At 36.1% G+C, this 21,590-nt stretch overlaps 2 protein-coding genes across 3 annotated transcripts in view; both read right to left on the bottom strand.

The window, feature by feature from the left end:
- Nucleotides 1-6,301, bottom strand: part of iqsec3a (IQ motif and Sec7 domain ArfGEF 3a) — a 123,834-nt gene extending 117,533 nt beyond the window's left edge. For both annotated transcript variants that reach the window (XM_024282370.2, XM_024282378.2), the window contains exon 1: nt 5,143-6,301. In XM_024282370.2, coding sequence (XP_024138138.1) covers nt 5,143-5,705 — 563 coding nt within the window. In that variant the 5' untranslated portion in view covers nt 5,706-6,301. The remainder of the gene's footprint in view (nt 1-5,142) is intronic.
- An 11,356-nt stretch (nt 6,302-17,657) lies between these two features.
- Nucleotides 17,658-20,873, bottom strand: LOC112155482 (troponin I, slow skeletal muscle). Its single transcript, XM_024287132.2, has 8 exons — nt 20,554-20,873; nt 20,188-20,197; nt 20,062-20,103; nt 19,675-19,716; nt 18,529-18,660; nt 18,364-18,453; nt 18,047-18,229; nt 17,658-17,944 (listed from the first exon to the last, which is right to left on the bottom strand). The coding sequence occupies exons 3-8, from the start codon at nt 20,080-20,082 to the stop codon at nt 17,843-17,845; spliced, it is 570 nt and encodes a 189-aa protein (XP_024142900.1). The 5' UTR covers nt 20,083-20,103; nt 20,188-20,197; nt 20,554-20,873; the 3' UTR covers nt 17,658-17,842.
- Nucleotides 20,874-21,590: the final 717 nt, after the last annotated feature.

Raw genomic sequence — 21,590 nt, 5'->3', positions numbered from 1 at the left:
AGTATAATCGAGAGAATCCGGTTGATTTTCAAAATAAAAGATTTCTGACTCAAAAAAAAAAAAGTCCCTAAATTCTTCCGCGGCCCGGCGGCAATGGGTCTGCGGCCCGGTACCGGTCTGCGGCCCGGTGGTTGGGGACCACTGGTCTAAAACACTTTCTTCTTCTGAAATAAGATGTAATGCTTTAGCGTGATTGCCACCTAGTGGCCAAACTGAAACGCCCTCCAGGAAAGGTAGAAGAATTGTATGAACTTATATGTTTGAGAATCCATGTAAGTATGGCATTAACAATTTTATTATAATTTCCCTAATACATTTAAAGTATGTGAACTGTATCAGAATAATATGAAAATTTTATATATAGTAGATTATTAATGTATTTCTAAACATATTTGTCTAAATGTGTAAACTCAAAATTGAATTAAATGGATTGAAAGAATCTAAATAAACCAGAACCGAACTGATTTTGGAAGTTATAGTTGATACCAGCCCTATAAATAATATTCTACTCCACTATCTTAGCCCACATATCATTAGCAAGAAGCACACACTTGCCTTATTAGAGAGTTAGCTATGTGTCCCAGTTAGCCTCGCAATAATAGAACTGAATCACTTTTGTCCTGCAGTGATAGACCATCTTGTCAGAGCAGAATCAATGATCTAAGCAGAAATTCTACAGCTGCCTCACGTCTTCTGTGAGTCATGTATCACTGCTTTTACATTAGGAGCAAAATAGAGTAAAGTGTGCTCTTGTGAGCACTCTCCGTCTCTACGTCTGGTTGTTCATCACTCCGCGCAACTCTCCGAATGAATGTTTGGCAAGTCTAAGCAGCAAATCCCCCCTCTGATGTCTGTGTTTTAGCTTTCATGCCAATGCGGGCTCGTGTGTGTTTGTCCCTTTGACAATCAGTTTCAAAGCTGTTCTTTTCACTCCCATGCAAATGTACACTATCCCTGACCCACACTCCTTAGGAATTATGACTTAATGGAATGATAAATCAATCTGGATTAGCAGAAACAATGCAGCTGAGTGGAGCAGATGGGCTCAGTTCACTGCCTCGTGTGTTGGGTTTGTGGCTCTGGCAGAGGCGGCTCATATGACCTTGATGGAGGCAAAGAACATCCAGCACCAAGAACTGTGGAGGAGAGTAGAAAGAGCGGAGCGTTTCCTTTTTTTGTTGTTAAAGGGTCCCTTTTTTTCCACTGATCAAATACACTGTATGGAGGTTTATATGGAAACCCTCTGAGGCTCGAGAGGAAAATAGGAAGGTCATGGCCAAAAACACGATGCAGGGACAACATTTTGCAGAGAATGTGATGTGTAGCGTTGGGCGGAGGGTCTGTTTAGTGCGGGCAAGGAGATCAATTAAGAAATGATGGCAGTTCTACAAGAAAAGGAGGAAAGTCGGATCTGTCGAAGGACACCAAAACAAATAGTATTTACTGTATTACTAGAAATGGCAGATTTATAGTATTAATACACACTGGACCCGATTCCTGCATCAAATGTCCTGCTTGACGCCCCGACCACGGAGAAACCGCCAAAGGTTTTCTGGACTTGCCACATCATGGAAAACATGGATGATGTTGAGCGAGTAGCTTGAGTTTATATGATTTGGAGAGTTCTACAGATGCATCTCTGGGTTCACCAGATCATTTAGAGTATTTTCTCAAGAAAAGAAAAACATCATAAGAGTGATCGCGCTAGCTCTATGGTCTCTATGACAGGCTGGTGACCTGTCCAGGGCGTGTCCCGCCTTCCCTCAACAGTCTCAGCCACCCCCGCGGTCCCAGCAGGTTAAGAAAATGGATGGTAATTCTGGATGAACGGCCATATTAGATGTACTTTTTACCCTTTGATCAAGGCACTGAAAATGTCACGTGACCAAAACGGAGTCCCTGATTGGTCGAGGCGGTGCATCAACCCTGCCACGCCTGATGCCCAAGTCGCACCTCAAGACCTCAGCTTGCGTCTGTAAATTCACTTAACATTATAACTTGCAACCCCCGTTATACCCGAATTTTAGTTTTCTAGGTGTGTCTTAGAATACAGTCACATATAGCAAAACGCCACAGAACGGTGACCGAGCTGCAAGTTTTTTACCAAATTCAGTAGGAGGTGAATTGTATTAATGATAGTGTTTGACCATATTTTTAGATATAAAACTTTGTACGTTATGGTAACACTGTCAACATGTCGTTATACACCGTTTGTCGACTGGTGACCAGACTTTCTCAGTGTTCGCCTGGGCGCATTTCAAGGTTGCGTGGTGGCAATCCAGTGACAGGAGGGGATGACACCATTATGTAATCAAGCGACAGCTGGGCGTTCACAGGTTGGATTGTCAGCTGGCAGCAGCTCTGACTGGACAATGGCGGGCGTCCATATCAACTGCCACCAACCGTCCGGTAGCCCTGGAGTATATAAAAAGTATACCATTCTGCACGTCTCAACATTCATGACACCCATTTTCCAAAAGAATTAGTTGTTGGCATGAAGATTCTGCTTAAGTCAAGGCTCCAAGTGACCTGATCTGAATTTAACAAAACCACACTGCAGACCCCCGTCTGAAGGGGTCATTTTCACAGCAAGCATTCTAATATTTAACCAAAAACATAAAACTTAGCAGTTTGAAAAAAATAAAGAAACATAAAATGTAAGGGAGCGGCTATTTCTGACAGCTTACAAATCAACAATCAAGTGATTCAGATATGGATGAGAATTAGTGCTGCCACAAATGATTATTTTAATAATCGACTGATCACTGATTATTTTTTCCCAAAATTCGACTAATTAGGTCATGTGCAAACTGGATGTAAAACACACATCTTAACCATCATTAGCTTTAAACTAATTAAAGACTAGATATATAGCATTAGCTGCAATATTGCTAGTGTGAATCCTGTAAGATGAATTTGGCCACTAAAGATGCTAGATCTGATAGCTGAAGATACTGAAATTGATAGCTAAAAATGCTTAAGTTGATAGCTGAAAAGGCTGAAGCTGATAGCCAGCTAAAATATTAGTTAAATGTCAAAATAACCTAAATTAGCCAAAATAGGTAGCATGTAGCTGAAATGTTAGCTAAACTCCAAAATAGCCTGAAAAAACAAAAAATCTTAAATTAGCCAAAATAGCTAGCATGCTGCTGAAATATTAGCTAAACTCCAAAATAGCATTAAAAGATGAAAAAATTCCTAATTTAGCCAAAAAAGCTAGCATGTAGCTGAAATATTAGCTAAACTCCAAAATAGCCTAAAAAAAATTTTTTTAAATTAGCCAAAATAGCTAGAATGTAGCTGAAATATTAGCTAAACTCCAAAATAGCCTGAAAAAAACAAAAAAAATCTTAAATTAGCCAAAATAGCTAGGATGTAGCTGAAATATTAGCTAAACTCTAAAATAGCTTTAAAAGATGAAAAAATACTAAGTTAGCCAAAATAGCTAGCATGTAGCTGAAATATTAGCTAAACTCCAAAATAGCCTATAAAACTGAAAAAAGCCAGAATTAGCCAAAACAGCTAGCATGCAGCTGAAATATTAGCTAAACTCCAAAATAGCCTAAAAAATACAAAAAATCCTAAATTAGCCAAAATAGCTAGCATGTAGCTGAAATATTAGCTAAACTCCAAAGTAGCCTATAAAAGTGAAAAAAGCCAAAATTAGCCAAAACAGCTAGCATGTAGCTGAAATATTAGCTAAACTCCAAAATAGCCCAAAAAAAATAAAAATAAAAAATCCTAAATTAGCCAAAATAGCTAGCATGTAGCTGAAGTATTAGCTTAACTCCAAAATAGCCTAAAAAATAAAAAAAAAAAATCCTAAATTAGCCAAAACAGCTAACATGCAGCTGAAATATCAGCTAAACTCAAAATAGGCTATAAAACTTAAAAAAGCCTAAATTAGCCAAAACAGCTAGCATGTAGCTGAAACACTAGCTTAACTCCAAAATAGCCTAAAAACCTGTAATAATGTCAAAATAGTCCAAAAAGCTCACAGAATGCCAGTTTAACCTTCAACTTTATTACACTCTGATGTCATATAATATAAAGTAACGACTAATCGACTATTAAATTAATTGTTGACTATTTTAAAAGTTGATTAGTCATCGATTAGTCGACTAATCGTGGCAGCCCTATGAGAATCAATCTCAAATCAATGATATACCAGCTGCATCAGGTTGTTTTAACCTCCTGACTACCAGTAATTCAGTTTCTGTCCTCTGTAGAGGACAGAAACTGAATTTAAATATAAAGAGAATTATATATAACATTGCATTTCTGGGTATTTCTTCATTCATATTTTTGTAATTCAGGAGCAGACAAAAAAATTCTGTTGGAAAAAGTTTCTAATTGTTGTATTAACCTACAATAGCAGGCCACAAACTCCCTACTCTGCCAAATTCTGATGCATCCACTAGTAGATAAACAGATCCGTGTATGTCTTTGTTTTCCTCGGCCATGCTAGCGTGTAAACAGATGGATGATGGGAAATGAGAGCAGGCTTACTCTGCCCCAAAAGTCTCGCCCACAAATCCGAGCTGAATCTCTAATAAATTCCTGCCACTCTACAGAAACTATGTCCTAGAAAACAACACTTAAAAAAATATATATATTATTTTGGCTAATACGTTATAATCATAATTTAAATAGATCAAATGTGAAGAGGAGGGATTCTGGGAAATGTAGTTTGTGTTCTTTGATAGGAGGATATGATTTAAATGAGTCGTTTTAACTCGTCCTCCACTTTAAAATATTTCTCTTTAAGTAATATTCAACTTTTGTAAGAATAAAAAAAGTTGAAGCTTTTTCTTTTCTTCAACAACCTAAGAAAACATAGTTTTAGGTTAATCTACAAAAGAAGAAGATGTGGAAATACTCTAAAATTAGATCTTTAATTGTGGAATTGTGCTTTAGGTTTTCTTCAACACTTGTTTGAGTCTGATCATGCAGGAACTGTCAAAACTGGTCAAGATGTGAAGCCAGAACACATTTAGGACACAGACAGGAACACTCCTATAATTTACGTCACAAAACTATAGAGTTTTTCCTTGTATTTTATGCAAAAGCAAATCCCATTTGAACAAAATGTGCTGAAGTTTTGGGAGAATGAGACCCCAGTGGGAGTGCAGGGAGACTTACTCGGCTTTCCTGGCCAGACCCACGGAGCGGCACAGCGTGGTGGGGGTCTGAGGGACCAGAGACTTGCAGCAGGCGCTCCTCTTGTCCTCCTCGGCGGCGTCGGGGCCGGCTTTGCTGACTTTAGGGGACTGCGGCGCGGTGGGAACGAGCTGCAGCTGCGCGGGGGCAGCCGGGTGGTGCTGATGCTGCGCCGCTGGAGTGGGAATCTGCTGCTGAGGATGAGGAGGAGGATGCTGCTGCTGCTGCTGCTGCTGCTGCTGCTGCTGGCTGATGTGAGCTTTGTTGCTGCTCCCCGGGAGCTGATGGAGGTGGGCCGGCGCCTGGGGACTGGCGCTGCGGTGAGTCGGGTGGTGGTGATGGTGGTGGTGGTGGGAGGGCTGCTGCACGTACAGATGGGGGTCCCGCAGCTGTCGGTTCTCCCCGATCAGGTCCTCCACCTTCCGCTCGAGTTCGTCGATGCGCTGGCGCTGCGTCTGGATCAGGCTCTGCTGGTTCTGGACGATGGTGGTGAGCTCCTTCAGGTACAGAACGGCTTTCATTGGATTATCCAGCAGGCTCTCCATCACTTCGTGTAGCTCTGGCTGGCCGCGTGCCCGGGTTCGTCGGCTTCCTCTTCAGCTGCTCCTGTCGACGGGGCCTCTGGACGGTGTGGATCCGAGACGCTGTGGTGTGGCGGCGGGTCTGACGCCTCTGTGCGCTCCCGTGATGTGTGGAGTCTCCCCTCCTCTGTCGGTGCGTTTAATGAGGATGCCAGAAATGGTGCTGATGCAAGGGGAGGATGAGCATCAGCAGAGTGGAGGCGGCGCCCTAGTGGAGCAGTGATGTCAACACGCCACCAAAAAAAAAAAAAAAGGAATTATCTTATTTTTAACCCTTTAACTACCCAAAAAACAAAAAAATATCCCCCAAAAATATATTTCCTACCGCTTATTGCCTTGATATGGAACCCCTAAAGAGACATTAAAATAATAAAAAAATGAAAGTAAAAAAAAAAATTCAATTTTTTAGTAAAAAAGAATGTTCTGCTTAGTAACTGGTGCACACCAGTTCTTCTATGTCCCTAAAGGGATATAAAAGAAAAAAAAATGAAAGTTAAAAAAAAGGAATTATCTTATTTTTAACCCTTTAACTACCCAAAAATACGGAACCCCTAAAGAGACACCGAAATAAAAAAAATGAAAGTAAAAAAAAGATGCCTAAAAATACATACAGTTATCCAGATTTTTTTAATTTAAATGTTTTAGTAAAAAATAATGTTCTGCTTAGTAACTGGTGCACACCAGTTCTTCTATGTCCCTAAAGGGATATAAAAGAAAAAAAATGTTTTTCTAAATAACTGGTGCGAGTTACTATCTGTTGCATATCAGTCAGTAAATAGATATTTTTTTATTCAATTATTAGGGAGAAAAATATTAAATAACAATAAAAAAATCTTCAATTTTTTTCTCATGTCCCTTTAAGGGTTCCGTACCTTGGGGAGTAATACAAACAATCAATATAAAAAAAAAAAAAAAACATGTTTTCTAAATGTTCCCCACTATTTGGTTGAACAAGCAGTTAAAAAGTTAAAGCATTATGTTTAAATTATTTAACAGAAATTTTTCAATAAATAAGCACATTTTTAATTTTTTTTTTTGAAATTAAGATATTGTTTTTTTCTAGGCAAAATGTTTTATGAAGATTAAGAAATAAATAAATTAAAACCTTAAAATGTAAACAGAAATACTACTTTTAGCTAAACTCCTTAAATTCTTTTTCACAAAGGATTTAAAAATTCAAGATGTAGTTAACGTCATCCTTTGCTTTTGAGCATTACTGTTTTAAAATCCCTCAAAGACCCCTTATGACAATTAAAACAAACATGCCTAGTAGTGTTTTAATTATGATTAAAATCCCACAACCTAAATGTCTTAAAAATCCAATTTTCATGTTGATTTGAAGCCTCTGTTTCCAAAATCTCCTCTGAGAGGGTGTGGCTTTTGGAGCTCTAAGCAGCTCCGCCCCTGATTCTCTGATTATAATAGCTCTGTGTCTCGCTAGGGCTGCACGGTGGCGCAGTGGTTAGCGCTCTTGCCTCACAGCGAGAAGGCCCCGGTTCGAATCCCGGCTGGGACCTTTCTGTGTGGAGTTTGCATGTTCTCCCCGTGCATGCGTGGGTTTTCACCGGGGACTCCGGCTTCCTCCCACCGTCCAAAAACATGCTTCATAGGTTGATTGGTGACTCCGTATTGCCCCTAGGTGTGAATGTGAGAGTGAATGTGTGTGATTGAGGCCCTGCGACAGACTGGCGACCTGTCCAGGGTGTACCCCGCCTTCGCCCATCAGTAGCCGGGATAGGCTCCGGCGCCCCCGCGACCCCGAAAGGGAAGAAGCGGTCACAAAAATGGATGGATGTGTCTCGCTAGCCTAAATCTTCACTACTCCTACATAAAAACGTCAAGCAATATCAGTAATGTTTATTGACGTTGCTGTGATCAATACAATCAATCTATTGGTTTTTCAGAGCAGAATCTTTGGTAAAATAATGAAAGTTAACATCAAAATGCTCTTTTATTAATTTACAATCCTTCACGAATGCTGTCAAATGAGCCACCGTTCGCATTTACATCAAGAAGTTCTGTGGAGTCTGGTCTGTATCATCAAATAAAACCAAAATGGCTCATTGAGTGACATACAGTAATAAAATAAATCTTAAATATTAAAAAAAATATAATTTTGAGCTGAAACATTTTCTTATTGTAGCAGATTTTGCTAATAAAAACAAAAAAAAAATCTGTCTGAATGATATTCCCCTCATCTGTGTTTTGTCCTCTGTGTCGTTTTCATGCATTTATTCAAGTACTTTTCACAGTGTAATCAGGAAGATGGAGACTCTGTTCACTTTCATCTCATTTGCATGCTGTGACTTACACGAGTTAAAAGCAACTCCCTGTTTGCGTTGCAAATGCAATCAGTATTGCTCCAAGTTCTGGTTCTGGCACACAGTAACATATTTATAATAAAGGCTTTCGTGAGGAAGAGTTCTCCTAATTAGCACAAATGTATTTTTTTAAACTTAATGCAGAGCAGATGTAGGATCTTTAAATATTTGACTTTTTTTTTTTTTTAGAAGGTAAAAGACCACGTTGTCAGAGGAAAACAAAAATCAGTCGGATCGGTGTTCATGCTGGCAGAGAAAATAAGTGAAAGGAGTTTTAGACTTGCAAAGTTGCACCCTCCTGATGCATTTAAGTGATTTCACAGCAAGAGTCCTTGGCTGTTGTTTGGCTGTGGCAACTGAAACATTTTTTTTTTTTTTTCAACCAGAATCCTGTGTTGCATGCCTAATTATTGATATTTTTCCAAAAATGTCTCCGTCTGAGTTGTTTCCTCCGGATTTGGAAGAGATGTTTTAATATTGAACACCCTGGAGGAATATTAGGACCACAGCAGTGAGGCGGTGAGGGTTCAGTTGGGTCTTTCCAAACATATGGATGATTTCAAAGCACATAAAGTGAGACGTGGATCGAGCACGCAGCCAAAAACACCATGCAGCTCAGAGCCAGAGCTGGGTCGGGATTTAGCAATTAAAACTGGCTTGGGAAGCAGAAATTTACTAGTTTAATTTCGTGACGTTTCAGGTGAGTGAAGTGGAATTCACATAACTGGATTCATTATTTGTAAATTTCTACGATAAAGTGAGATGAAAGTAGATGAAGTTTGACATGTTCCATTGTTTGATGGGCGGAGCCTTGGATTGTTTTTAATCGAGCAAGTAAGAAAGTCTCTTTGCGTTCGTTAAGTTTATTTGAATTCAGAATTAAAAGGTGTGAATCCAAAATGTTCAACAAAGAAGAAAGTTGAATTTTAAGAAAAATCTTCATTTTTTAATTGATTCTTAATTGTCTCAAAACTGGAAAACAGGTTAAAAAAAGTTTAAAGAACCCATGAAAATGGTCTTTTTAACCGGTTCTGGTGGCATTTGCACATACACGGTAAAAGTGAAATACTGGATCAATTAACAAAAACTCTCTAATTGGTTGCATTTAAAAATATTAGTTTTTATCTAATATAATATTTAACTTCAGTAACTCATTAACTCAAAATTTTAATCTGATTAAAACTAATAATTTTGACTGTAACTAATTACAGAACTTTTATTAATTGATCCAAAGTTTCATTTTTTTGAGGAATATATATATATATATATATATATATATATATATATATATATATTTATATATATATATATAAAAGTTAAGTTTAAAGGGTAACCAAACAGGGAAGTTGGAGGCTGACTCCGCCCACAGCTGAATTTTGAAAATCCAGTCAGAGGGGCGGGGCTTGAGGGCCGGACTGTTATCATTACTGGAGCTGTAGATCATGACATGACATTGTTTGATCAATCACGAAATTCTAATGTAATGCCTCAATTCAACCTGTAGGGGGCAGCATATAGATGGTTTTAACTATATTTTTAAGAATTAAAAATTTTAATTTTTTAAGAAGTTTATCAATGACCAACACTTTTAAGGCCCAATTTATAGAGGTCAACAGTCCAAAAAAAAAAAAAAAGTTGATTTAGCGTTTGGTTACTCTTTAACCTTTTCTTGTGGCATTTTTCTCAAGGTGAAGGACATACACTGTAAAAAGTGAAGCACTGGATCAATTTACAAAATCTGTGTAATTAGTTACATTTAAAAATAATAGTTTTTATCAAATTCATGTTTTTGAATAGAGTAAATCATCAGCTCAAATTCTAATTTTGATGAAAACTAATAATTTTAAAAGACAAATTACATTTTTTTCTTAGTTGATCCAACGTTTCACTTTTTACAGTGTATATAAAGAAAATTAAGCTTAGAATTGCATTTCTGAGTATTTCTTTAATCAAATAATTATTATAGTAGATAAAATATTAGTTTGGAAAAGTTGTAGATGTTACACTCTAAAGAAAACTACATTGGGCCAACTTAAAAAAAATGGAGGTAACAATTGTCGGATCTTTTTAAGTCATCCAACTCTGGTCAGTATTAAGTAATTTTTTACAGACTTTTTGAATTTGATCACCTTAATTTTTTTTAGTCCTACAAACACAAATTATTTAGCATTTTTAAGTTAAAGCTTTTGGTAAATTTAAGTTAATTGTTGTATTTAAGCTATTTCTGCTTAATTGTTTCCCTTAACTTGGGACAAAGTTCAGCTCCTGTCAAGAAGAAGGTTAAAGAAAACACGTTTATGAGCGTTCTTCTCCATCATTCTGACAATCTCAAAGACGATGATCACCCATGGAGACCCGAGGAAACACAAAATCGGATCGTTCTGACTCCTACAGGAAGTCCAAACATCTTTCTTTTGAAATGATCAGTTCCTCGACGCCATGTGCGAAGAACGGAGAGCTCTCAAACCCCAGCAGAGCTGAACTGAAGGTGTTTGACTTTGTAAACGTCTCCACCTGATTACAGCGTGGATCGGGATCTTTAACGGCTGCATCTCTTTGACCCTTGGCTACCTTTACAGTGAAAATCCAATAACCATCAGGCCGCTCCTCCTCCTTATCGACTGACGGCGGATCAATATTGAAAAGGGAGCCAGACATCTATAGTAGATTAAATTCAGTCATTAGAGGCATGAAAAGCTGAGGTGAGCATAGTGGATTCATCAAGGTGATAGATTTATTAACACCAATCGTGGTTTTATCATCCAGATTTGTTTATTTTGAATCACAGAGATTGAGACTGAAGTCAAAAACTTTAATAAAGTGTCTCAGTTTTGGTCGTGTGTGAATCTCATGGAACTCTGGAAAGTAGTAATTTTCCATATTTGACCTCTTTTTATTAATTTGTATTATAAAAATCCAGCTATGATTAAAAAAAATCTGATTTATGATTAAAATTTAACATATTTTTGGGGGGAAATTTAAATAGACAAAAGTCCTCTTCATTTTTTCAGCTTTTGAAGTGGGTAAAATCCACATATTATTCTTTTTTTAGTCCTATCTGTAGCTCATGTCTCATCAGTAAAATCCAATTAAGACTTTCTGAATGGAGTATTTCACACTGAGTGTTTTTTTTTTAATCTATTTAAACCCGTTTATGCCATTCTAATGCCATTCTAAAGCTTCTTTTCTGTCATCACCCCAAATATAGACTTAAAAAAAAAAAAGCTGGATCTGCCGCAAGCTGGTTATTTGTCACGTCATAGCAGTGAGCTGCAAATGTACACAGTCTCTGCTGAGTCCATCTGGTGCCCAGAGGTTACCGAGAAGCCATTTTGAACAAGAAAATAATGACATAAATACATTTAAAATATATATGCTTTGAGGATTTTATTCTTTCTTTACATTAAAAGGATATTTTATGGTCTAAAAAGGATATAATTATGGTACGTGGTGAAAATACCCTGTCCCACCACCACCCCCACCCTCAAAAATCATGACATCACTGGGGCCATAATCTCTCATGGGTCTCAAAAATAAAAATACAAAAATCCAAAGGAAGTTTTAAAATTATGGGATAGCTACAGGACCTACTGCCTGGCAGCCATTTTGTGGCATTTTAATCATTTTAAGGTTGACCCTGACTTTGACCTTGACAAGAGGAAATTGAATCATATGTTGTTCATTTTTTTGCGTCATTTTTTTTTTTTATTGGAAAACATTTGTATGTATATCACATTAAGCCACATTAGTTGGAAAATTACTATACAACTAAAATATGATTTGAATGGATTTGATTTGGTTTAGTTTGATTTGATTTGACTTGGTTTGGTAACAAATTTTAACTTCATTCAGGGTTTTCAGTCTCTCACCTCAAAATTTACAAATCATCAGAAAGCTACTTAGGAAAAATTTTTATTTTTATTTTATTTTTTTTTTTGCTTTTCCAAAACTTTATTGATTTTGTGGTGAGCTCCCAAGTTAGCGCTTCCCTGTTGCTCACATGTTTTGTACTAGAATATCGTGAAAGGTTAGCACAAGGATCCTTGCCTCAAACTGAACAAAACAATATGACGAACATACATCAGGAATTTGGAAGTGGCTAACAAAACCTTTGTTGCTAAGGAAATACAAAAATTTTACTTTTGTAGATTCTTCCAAAAATGATACAGACCTGTTCGGCACGCTGAGGCGACCGAAAAATAAAATGGTTGCTATGGTGATAAAACCAACAGAAAAGCCGCCATTTTGAAAAAAATATTTTTTTCTCATGACTTTATCACATGCAGCTCTGGTCAGGGTGGCAGAGGTAGAAGGGGGAGGGGCGTGTAGAAGTTACTCAGCCAATGAGGGAGGGTCAGAATTGGGCGGCAAGAGCGGGGGTGGGGTGTGACTGCTGGCCACAAATTTAATTTCTCTTAAGTTCGACTAATATTTTTATAAAAAATGTTACAAATGAAGGTTTAGTTTTTTCGTATATAAATTACGAAGTTAAACAAAAGCATTTTTACTGAAATGTTTTGTAGTCGTCCTTTATTTTGAAGGGGCAATCCTTCAGATCAGTACAGGATTGAGGTTTTCAACCTAAATTTTTTTATTTTTTTATTTTTTTCTGCATCGGTACAGGCCTGTGAAGGTCTGATGTTTAATGTTTTTGCAATTTATTAATGCAAAACAGTCTTCCAACATACTAGTTTTGTTGTATTTTCTCTATTTGATGAGAAAATTATTTTCTTTTTTGACTAATATTATCATGAGGAAACACACTTTACGATCTGCCACATAAAATGTTTTAAATTTTGCTAATAATTATAATTTAATTCATTTAATTATATTTTTCATCTCAGTTAACTCCTCACAGGTGATGACCTCACAAACTCTGCGATATAGGTCAAATGTGCCCTCTCACCTAAGGACATTTATAAAGGGTACACGATGCACACATTGTTCAAACATGCGCCGCAGGCTCCCAGTCGTTGGGCGGTCGGTTTAATCACGAGACCACCTGCTGCTAACCCTGTCGCTTTGGCAGTAAACACACCGCTCATGCTCCCCGTCAAAGATTAATGACACCAATCACCAGCCCCTCATCATCCTGCACACAAGCACGCCGCAAATAATGCGATCTGTTGCAATATTTTGTTAGAAGATGAAATCTTTATTTTTTCTCCTCCTTTAGGGTTATTCAATAAGGGAAATGAACTGCTTGGAGCCACAGCAGTAATTATTTATTGCCATTTCCATCTTCTAGTAGAGTATTTTTCGAACTATACGCTGCATTTAGCAAAACAAAACAGTCAAATAAGTCAAACTTTATTCAACTAATTCAGTTTAGGCTCATGACTACATTACCCATAATGCTCTTACACATCCATCAAGCTATTTAGTTTACCAAAGATGAATATTTTGAGAGATTTTTGTGAAAGCACAACCAGAATGCATACTTAAGGCACACTGGAATTTAAGGAGGATTTTCTATTATTAAGCAAAGTTTGATGATTTTAACCCTTTCACACCTGAGGCGTGACACTTAAACACAAAATCTTTAACGTACTGTAACTTTTCAACCGTTAACCCGATCGATATAATTCCAGCAGATTCTGAAGGAGAAAAATATATAAGGTTCACTTAATTAGCTCTTTTTGGCAGTAAATTAAACCATGTCTAGTTTTTTTATTCAAAAATCACTCAAGACATCACACTCACCACTGCTGTATTTGCCTCTTTGGCATAATCCTATGTGACACAGATTGTCTTTTATTTTGAAATGATTCTTTGTTAAAAGTTATTAATTGTTTTTTTTTATTTTTAAGAAAATAGATATATTTTAGTTATGTGAAAAAATATATAAACTGACATTAATGACTCTCTAAATGTTAAAGGTTGCAGACGCCTCGTATACACCATCTAAGACCTATTGTCAAAATAGTTTTTTTAATGAAATAATTTTCAAGTTCTAACAATAATTACATAAAAAAAACAATTAATTTTCCTGTTTTCTGCTTTTGCTTAGCGATTCCAACATAAAGTGTTAATTTGTCTTCTGTTGCTAGCAATCAATTTTTTGTTCTCTGTATTGATTTATCATGTGTTTATTTATTTTAGTGGTATTGTTTTGCATTTTTTAATATGTTTTTGCTTTGTTCTTTAACATCTCTAATGATTACCATTCTACATGATTTTTTTCTACTAAATGTCATTTTCATATTTCTTTGGCACCTATTATCATCCATTTATTTGTAGTATATTTTTGAGCATCTTTTTGTTATCTACTGAGGTTTTTATGCTATAACTTTTATTTCAAAGCTCAAATTGTTGGTAAATTATTACAAACTTACATTTTTGTTGTGTTTGATCACTTTATGTTCACAATCATGCCGTTCTTCATCCACAACTTCAATTTTTTCATGCAATTGCTTGCACAGTTTCTAAAAAAAACTGAGGTTTTTATGCTAGTTTGGAGTTTAGCTAATATTTTACTAATATGCTAACGTTATTGGCTAATGTTTTATTTTATTTATTTATTTAACTTTTATTTTACGAGGAAATCCCATTGAGACTTACATCTCTTTTTCAAGGGATACCTGGGCTCCTTCTAATTAGGTTTTTTTATGCTAATTTGGACTTTAGCTAACACTTTAGCAACATGCTAAAATTTTTGGCTAATTTGTTATCTACTGAGGTTTTTAAGCTAATTTGGAGTTTTGCTAACACTTTAGCAACATGCTATCGTTTTTGGCTAATTAGTTATCTACTGAGGTTTTTTATGCTAATTTCGAGTTTTGCTATTATTTTAGCAACATGCTAACGTTTTTGGCTAATGTTTTATTTTATTTATTTATTTAACCTTTATTTTATGAGGAAATCCCATTGAGACTTACATCTCTTTTTCAAGGGATACCTGGGCTCCTTCTACTTAGGTTTTTTTTGCTAATTTGGAGTTTAACTAACACTTTAGCAACATGCTAACGTTTTTGGCTAATTTGTTATCTACTGTGGTTTTTTTATGCTAATTTGGAGTTTTGCTATTATTTTAGCAACATGCTGACGTTTTTAGCTAATTTGTTATCTACTGAGGTTATTATAGGCTAATTTAGAGTCTAGCTAATATGTTGGTGACAAGCTAACGTTTTTGGCTAACTTGTTATCTACTGAGGTTATTATAGGCTAATTTAGAGTCTAGCTAATATGTTGGTGACAAGCTAACGTTTTTGACTAATTTAGTTTACAGAGGAATTTTGGGCTATTTTGGAGTTTAGCTAATATTTAAGCAACAAGCTAGTTTTTTGGCTTATTTGGCATCTACCAACGTTTTTTGGGCTAATTTGAAGTTTAGCCGCAACTCCAAATTAATTGCGGCTAATCTCCAACTAAATATTTTTGCTAAATATTTGGAATTAAGCAATTTTACTACAATTTTTTCAGAAAATTAGGTCAACTTCAGCGCTCTTTCGTAGCTCTTTAACATAATTTCCTGTCTTTCAGCAAATTTAACATTTTGCAAATAGCTTTTGCATTTTCAGAAAATCCCTTCAGCAATTAAAGTAAATTGCATCACCATTTTCAACAAAAAGCTTCAGCCTCTTCAGTGACTACTTTTAGCAAAAAGCATTCACACTAGCATTATTTCTTATCTAGTTTTCCTTGTTTCTCTTTTTTTTAATTTTACATTTTTACCCATTTTTATTTCATTTCTTATTATGTTGATGTGGGTTAGCTTTACCTGATTTCTCCTCGCCAAAGCTGAATATAAACTATGACTAATCATTTAAGACTGTCTGCTGCCATCAGGTGGTCATAACTTTATAATGCAACATGATCAGGGTTCCATGTGACCAGCTGGAGCTCATCATCTCAGTGGCGCTCTCCCTCTGGCCCTTTGATGTCATCCTCTTCTCACTAAACACTTTCCATTCTAGGAACGGAGCAGCTCCATGAAGACATGACGGCTTTCAAATTCCCTTCATGTCAGCATGGAGCCGCTCTCTTAAGCTCTTTCAAGTGACTTACAAAAATGATCAAACCACAAGAACACAAATGTCTGTAAAATAAAGTTATTTTACAAAAAAGTTGGTTCTTATTAGCAAATTTTGAAATAACGATGTTATCCATAACATCAAGACCTTTTTGAGCCTCCATGTGGTGCGTGCCCTTTCTAAAACTAGCACAAATAAATACATAGCCCCTCCTGTGTAGTCGCTACTGAAGACTTAGGAGCTATTGTTGGTGTAACTGCCATACTTTAAATGACTGGGAGTGGGCATCAGCAGGCGGTCACCCAGTGATCCATGCACACAGGAAGCACAGGAATGCATGCAACTCACACAGTAACAATGTCTGTGGTTTGTTTCATCCATCTATCCCGCCAAAGGTTTTATTTATAGAAGGTAACTAATGGGCTGATAATACTGTGAAGTTTAAATTTAAGACCGTCCTGTCACATTTGATTTTCTTTTTATATCTTATAGTTGTGTTTAAAGTTTAAATGTAACAATTTTTTACCAAAATAACTTAATCACACTTTGGGCAATTTCAGCTAAATTGGTGTAAAAACGTTTGGCTTGTTCAGGACATTACTGCTTGTACTTTTGGTGTTAATATGTTTTATGGTTTTTACAATTTTATGTGATTTTTGAACCCCATTGAAAATGAATTGGAAAATTTTTCAAATCCTTCAAAAATTTTGGACAGTTTTGAAACTTCTTAAAAAGTTCAGCCCGTTTATGACATTCCTGCTTGTACTTTTGGTATTCATATATTTTTCAATTTTTAAAATTTTAGGAAATTTATGGGATTTTTTTTTTTGCCCCGTGAAATGAGAAATTCTTCCAAAACCTATGCAATATCAAAACATTCAGGAGGTTCAGGACATTCCTACTTGTACTTTTATATTCATATTTTTTACTCAACTTAACATTTTTCACAATTTATACAATTTCTTCAGCTCCTTAGAAATGTACTTTGAAATCTTTAAATCATGCTAAGCCTGATTTACAACAATAAATGCTAAGTCCTCCTTAAATTTAGCTTAACTTTCGACGTAAATATGCTAGTATGCAGCAGAGATGCAACAATTCACTTTTCGGTTTAATAAGGTTTTCTATCAAGAATTGTTAGAATTTGTTTTAAATCTGTCATACTTTTTCATATTTAAAGTTTGCATTAAAAAAATGTAAATGCATTTCTTTATTTCTACAGTGAGTTTGATATATTTGTATAATTTTAACTTTTGTTGTATTATCTACTGTATTTTATATAACATTCCTTTTTAAAAAAATTTAATTTGGTAATATGTTTATAATATTTTGTCATAATGTCTTGTTTTGAAAAGGACTACAGATGGAAATTAACAATTAAGCTACAACCTGGTGCTAGCATCTCTGCTTTTAAAGCTCAGTGTATTTGTGCGCTACCCTTTAAAAATAATAGACTAAACTGGACTACAATTAATGCTTGAAGTAAACTAATAAGTCAAATCAAACTCTCCCTCCTCCCTTCATCTTTTTATTTTTTTTCCCCTCGCCACTGACCTTTGACATCCTCGATTTAAAGAAAATTAGCACAAAAAAATGCAATTGGAAAGAGTCAAGTGAAAAAATCAAGATACAAATCTGTTTATTATGCTATCTTTTCTTGTTTTTAGGTTTAACAAAATAAAATATTGACATTCAAAAAGTTCTAGGTTGCCTTTTTTTATTCAAGTGCTCAGGTTTGCACTTGAAAGAACTGTAAAGAAAAGCCAGTTTTAGCTTCAAATTTCTGTCAGTTTGGCCACTTTTCTCCTCACTGAGCTCCACCGCCAGTGTCAAACATCTTCTTACGACCCTCCATGCCTGACATCGCCTCCACATTTTTACGCCAGTCACCCACTTCACTGGTAAGCACCTGGGAATGATGGAAAATCTAAATTTAGCAACCTATAACATACATGTCTCCTTATGCTAGCCAGAGTTCATGCAGCCAGGAAAGTGTGGGCTGAGATCTTACCTTGTCTTGTTTGACGTCCTCCTTCTTGACAGACTTGAGGTTTGCTCGGAGATCCATTGAGCCCTTATGTTTAGAACCCAGAAGAGCTCTCATCATCTCGTCTGCTGAAACCCTGACCTTCCTCAGGGCAGGCTTTTTGAATTTACCTCCAAGATCCTGCACTTTCAATTTTAGCTCATGAATCTGCATTGGAGGGCAACATTTGCGAAAAAAAATTACTTGAATTTTTCATCATTTTCGAAAGCTGTTTTAATATTTTTTCATGAAATAACTTCTATTTCAAAGCTCAAATTGTTGGTAATTGATGACAAACTTACATCTTTGTTGTGTTTGACCACTTTATGTTCACAATCATACCGTTCTTCATCCACAACGTCAATTTTTTCATGCAACTGCTTGCACAGTTTCTAAAAAAAGAAAATATTTTATACAAATATGTATTATTTATTGTTGCACAAAAGCTCTAACTTTTTAGCTCTTACTTGCAAATCATCCATAGAGAGTCCCGACAGCTGCAATGGCGGCAGCTTCTCCCCGAGATAGCGGACTTTCTCTTCTTCCCGGTCTTGCTTCTCCTTCTCCAAATCCTCACAGGCTCTGGTGAGGAGGAGCATCTGAGTGGAAGCAACAGGGATCAATCACTCTATAACTCGTCCCTTAAAGAGATTGTCAGGAAAAAGATGGGGATGGTTCATCCGTTGATGCCTACTAATCTAAATATACATCAAATCACTTCTGCTCCATAACTACCTTAATGCTCCGGTAACACGTATACAATTTCCATTGGTAGAATCTTCAAGATTTCATGCCACCGCCCAATTTTTGTGAAGATTTTTGGTCATAAATGAAGACGATGGATCTTAGGTAACTTGTCAATTTACAAAATTTTGGACAACATGCCTCAAACAAGAGCTCAATGTTCTGTCTTCTTCGAATTCTTGTCAGCATCAACCTCAATTCCTCAATAGTCTCAGAGTCACTAAGGAGTTATCAACGCCATGATGAGTTTTGTGTAGCATCAATGGCGTCTCACCATTTGGACCCATGGAAGCTGGGATCACCAGATTGACGTCTGGTTATCTTACCATGTCAACAGCCCTCGTCGAGTGCCTGTGCCGCTACTATACAATTTCTAATAATTGGATGATGGCAGTAGGGTGGCAGCACAGGGGCAGTGGGGTGGCTGGAGGATGGCAGTCTGAAATCGCCCGATCATCAGACGATTTTGGGAACCTTGGAGACCCTCCGATCAGTCAATAATTGTGCTACTGCCTTCCTGCCAGCCGCCTGTCACGCTACCGCACACCCTCGAAATGTGCAGCCAGCCACTGACCGATGTCCAAAAAATCGTCTTGTCGCCGTAAATGCTTTACTTTTTCATAAAACCTCAGCAGCCATCCCATGGCATGTAAAAATGCGACTGCCACCTCCCGAATTTGCTGAAAAACCTGCATGCATGGTTATATTATAGGATATGTGGCCACAGTCTAATGTTCTATCGACTCAAAAGCAAAAACAGACGTGATTTTTTCGGGGAAAAAGATTAAGCCATCAAGGGATTCAAGGGGAAAAATTAATTTTCAAAACAAAGGGTTTATACTTGCTAAATAGTGTTTTATGAAACTTACTTTGAGGGAAAGCTTCCGGGAAGCCGAAATCTTCGACTTCGGCTGTGGGGAAAAGATAAAGTATCAGTGTATTTTCACAAATAAAATTAGTCTCATGTGAAGCTTTAGAAGCACTGTAGAATTACTAAAGACTCACTTAAACGTTTCATTATAAACGTTTCTTTTTTAAGTGAGGTATCATGGAAAGACTTGTGTCAAACCCTTCAGTGCGGCTACACTTGGAAAGATAATGCTTTATTATTAGGATTAAGTCAGGCGGAAAGCTCTCAGGGTTGTTGATAACAGTTGTGACAGATAGCCACCGGCACATCTTTGCCATGTCTGTAAGGACAACGTGTCCCCTCCCCATGCATGGAGGATTAACACAGTGGAACATAGCTGGCTCACCTTATCCCCTTTGGGATTCATGGCTCTGGTTCTGTTGGGCTACTGGAATAGAAAACAAATTAAATAGATCATACTAGTTGCAAATAAAGTGGAGCTGGGTTAAGAGAGTAAAATAAACGTTCTTACCTCAGTTCACCTGTAATCATGAAACCAAACACCCAGGAGACGAGAATAGAGAGTTAGTGACATTTGGATGAAAATGGGTCATTTAAAAAGTTCTTATCCTTTACATCTGTTATCAAGACAACACTTAAGTTAATTCAACATAATTTTAAAACATATTTTTTATCATAATTGTAAAAAGAACAAAAGTCTTATATTAGATCTACTAAAATGCGAACACATAATGACAAAGATGCAACTCTATATTTAAGTTTGTATAAAACTTTGTGGAGAACACAAAAACATTAAAGACAAAAACTATTGATAAGATACTCAGAAAACAAAGATGAAAGACTGCACGACGACTGGAAGATTTATAGATATTTTTACCTGTCAGATGGTGTCAGCAGGGATGCAACAAGTAAAAGAGTGGCTCATCCAGACAATGGGCAGCTTTTTATGTGAGGTGGGTGGTGAGTGCACATTCAAATATAACCTATGGTCCTAAGAATGCGCTGGCATTAAACCAAGCAGCCAATATCGCCCCCAACACTGAGAACACAAGGGAGGGATAAAATAAGCTACATCATGGGTATTACTTTAATAGTATTTGATAAATGGCGTCCTTGGATGCAAAAAAATCTTCTGTCATCATAAATAAGTGTGTTCATGTAAAAATGTTTCCATATACTTTTTAAAAAAGCGATATTCTTGAATCTTATTGAGCAACTATTACCATAGCAGCTTAGCTTGAATTTATGTTTTTAATTTTGGGCCAAATTGTGATTTTTTTTTATGGTTTCATATAATATATGCCGCCAGAATACATACATATATATACAGTATATATACACATTATATACTGTAGATGACATATATTTATACATATATATATATATACACAAACGCAAGTTACATACATATATATATTCATTCATTCATCTTCTTGTCCGCTTCTTCGCTTGCGGGGTCGCGGGGTGCCAGAGCCTAACCCGGCTGCTGATGGGCGAAGGCGGGGTTTACCCTGGAAAGGTCGCCAGTCTGTCGCAGGGCACACATATACATATATATATATATATATATATGTATATATACGTTATATATATATAATATATATTTCTATATATATATAAAGATTTTTTTGATATATGTATTTTATGTATATATACATATATATATATATATATATATATATATATATATATATATATATATATATATATATATATATATACATATACAAACACACAAGTTACATACATCTATATGCACATTAAATATGATATATATATACATTAGATATATGCATTTTATGTATATATTCATTTATATATTTATACATAAAGCATATGTGGATGTATATATACACACACACACGCAAGTTACATACATCTATATACACATTATATTATATATATATATATATA

Source organism: Oryzias melastigma, linkage group LG23, assembly GCF_002922805.2.
Source record: "Oryzias melastigma strain HK-1 linkage group LG23, ASM292280v2, whole genome shotgun sequence".
Classification (NCBI taxonomy): Eukaryota; Metazoa; Chordata; class Actinopteri; order Beloniformes; family Adrianichthyidae; genus Oryzias; species Oryzias melastigma.
This window is presented reverse-complemented; position numbering and strand designations above follow the sequence as displayed.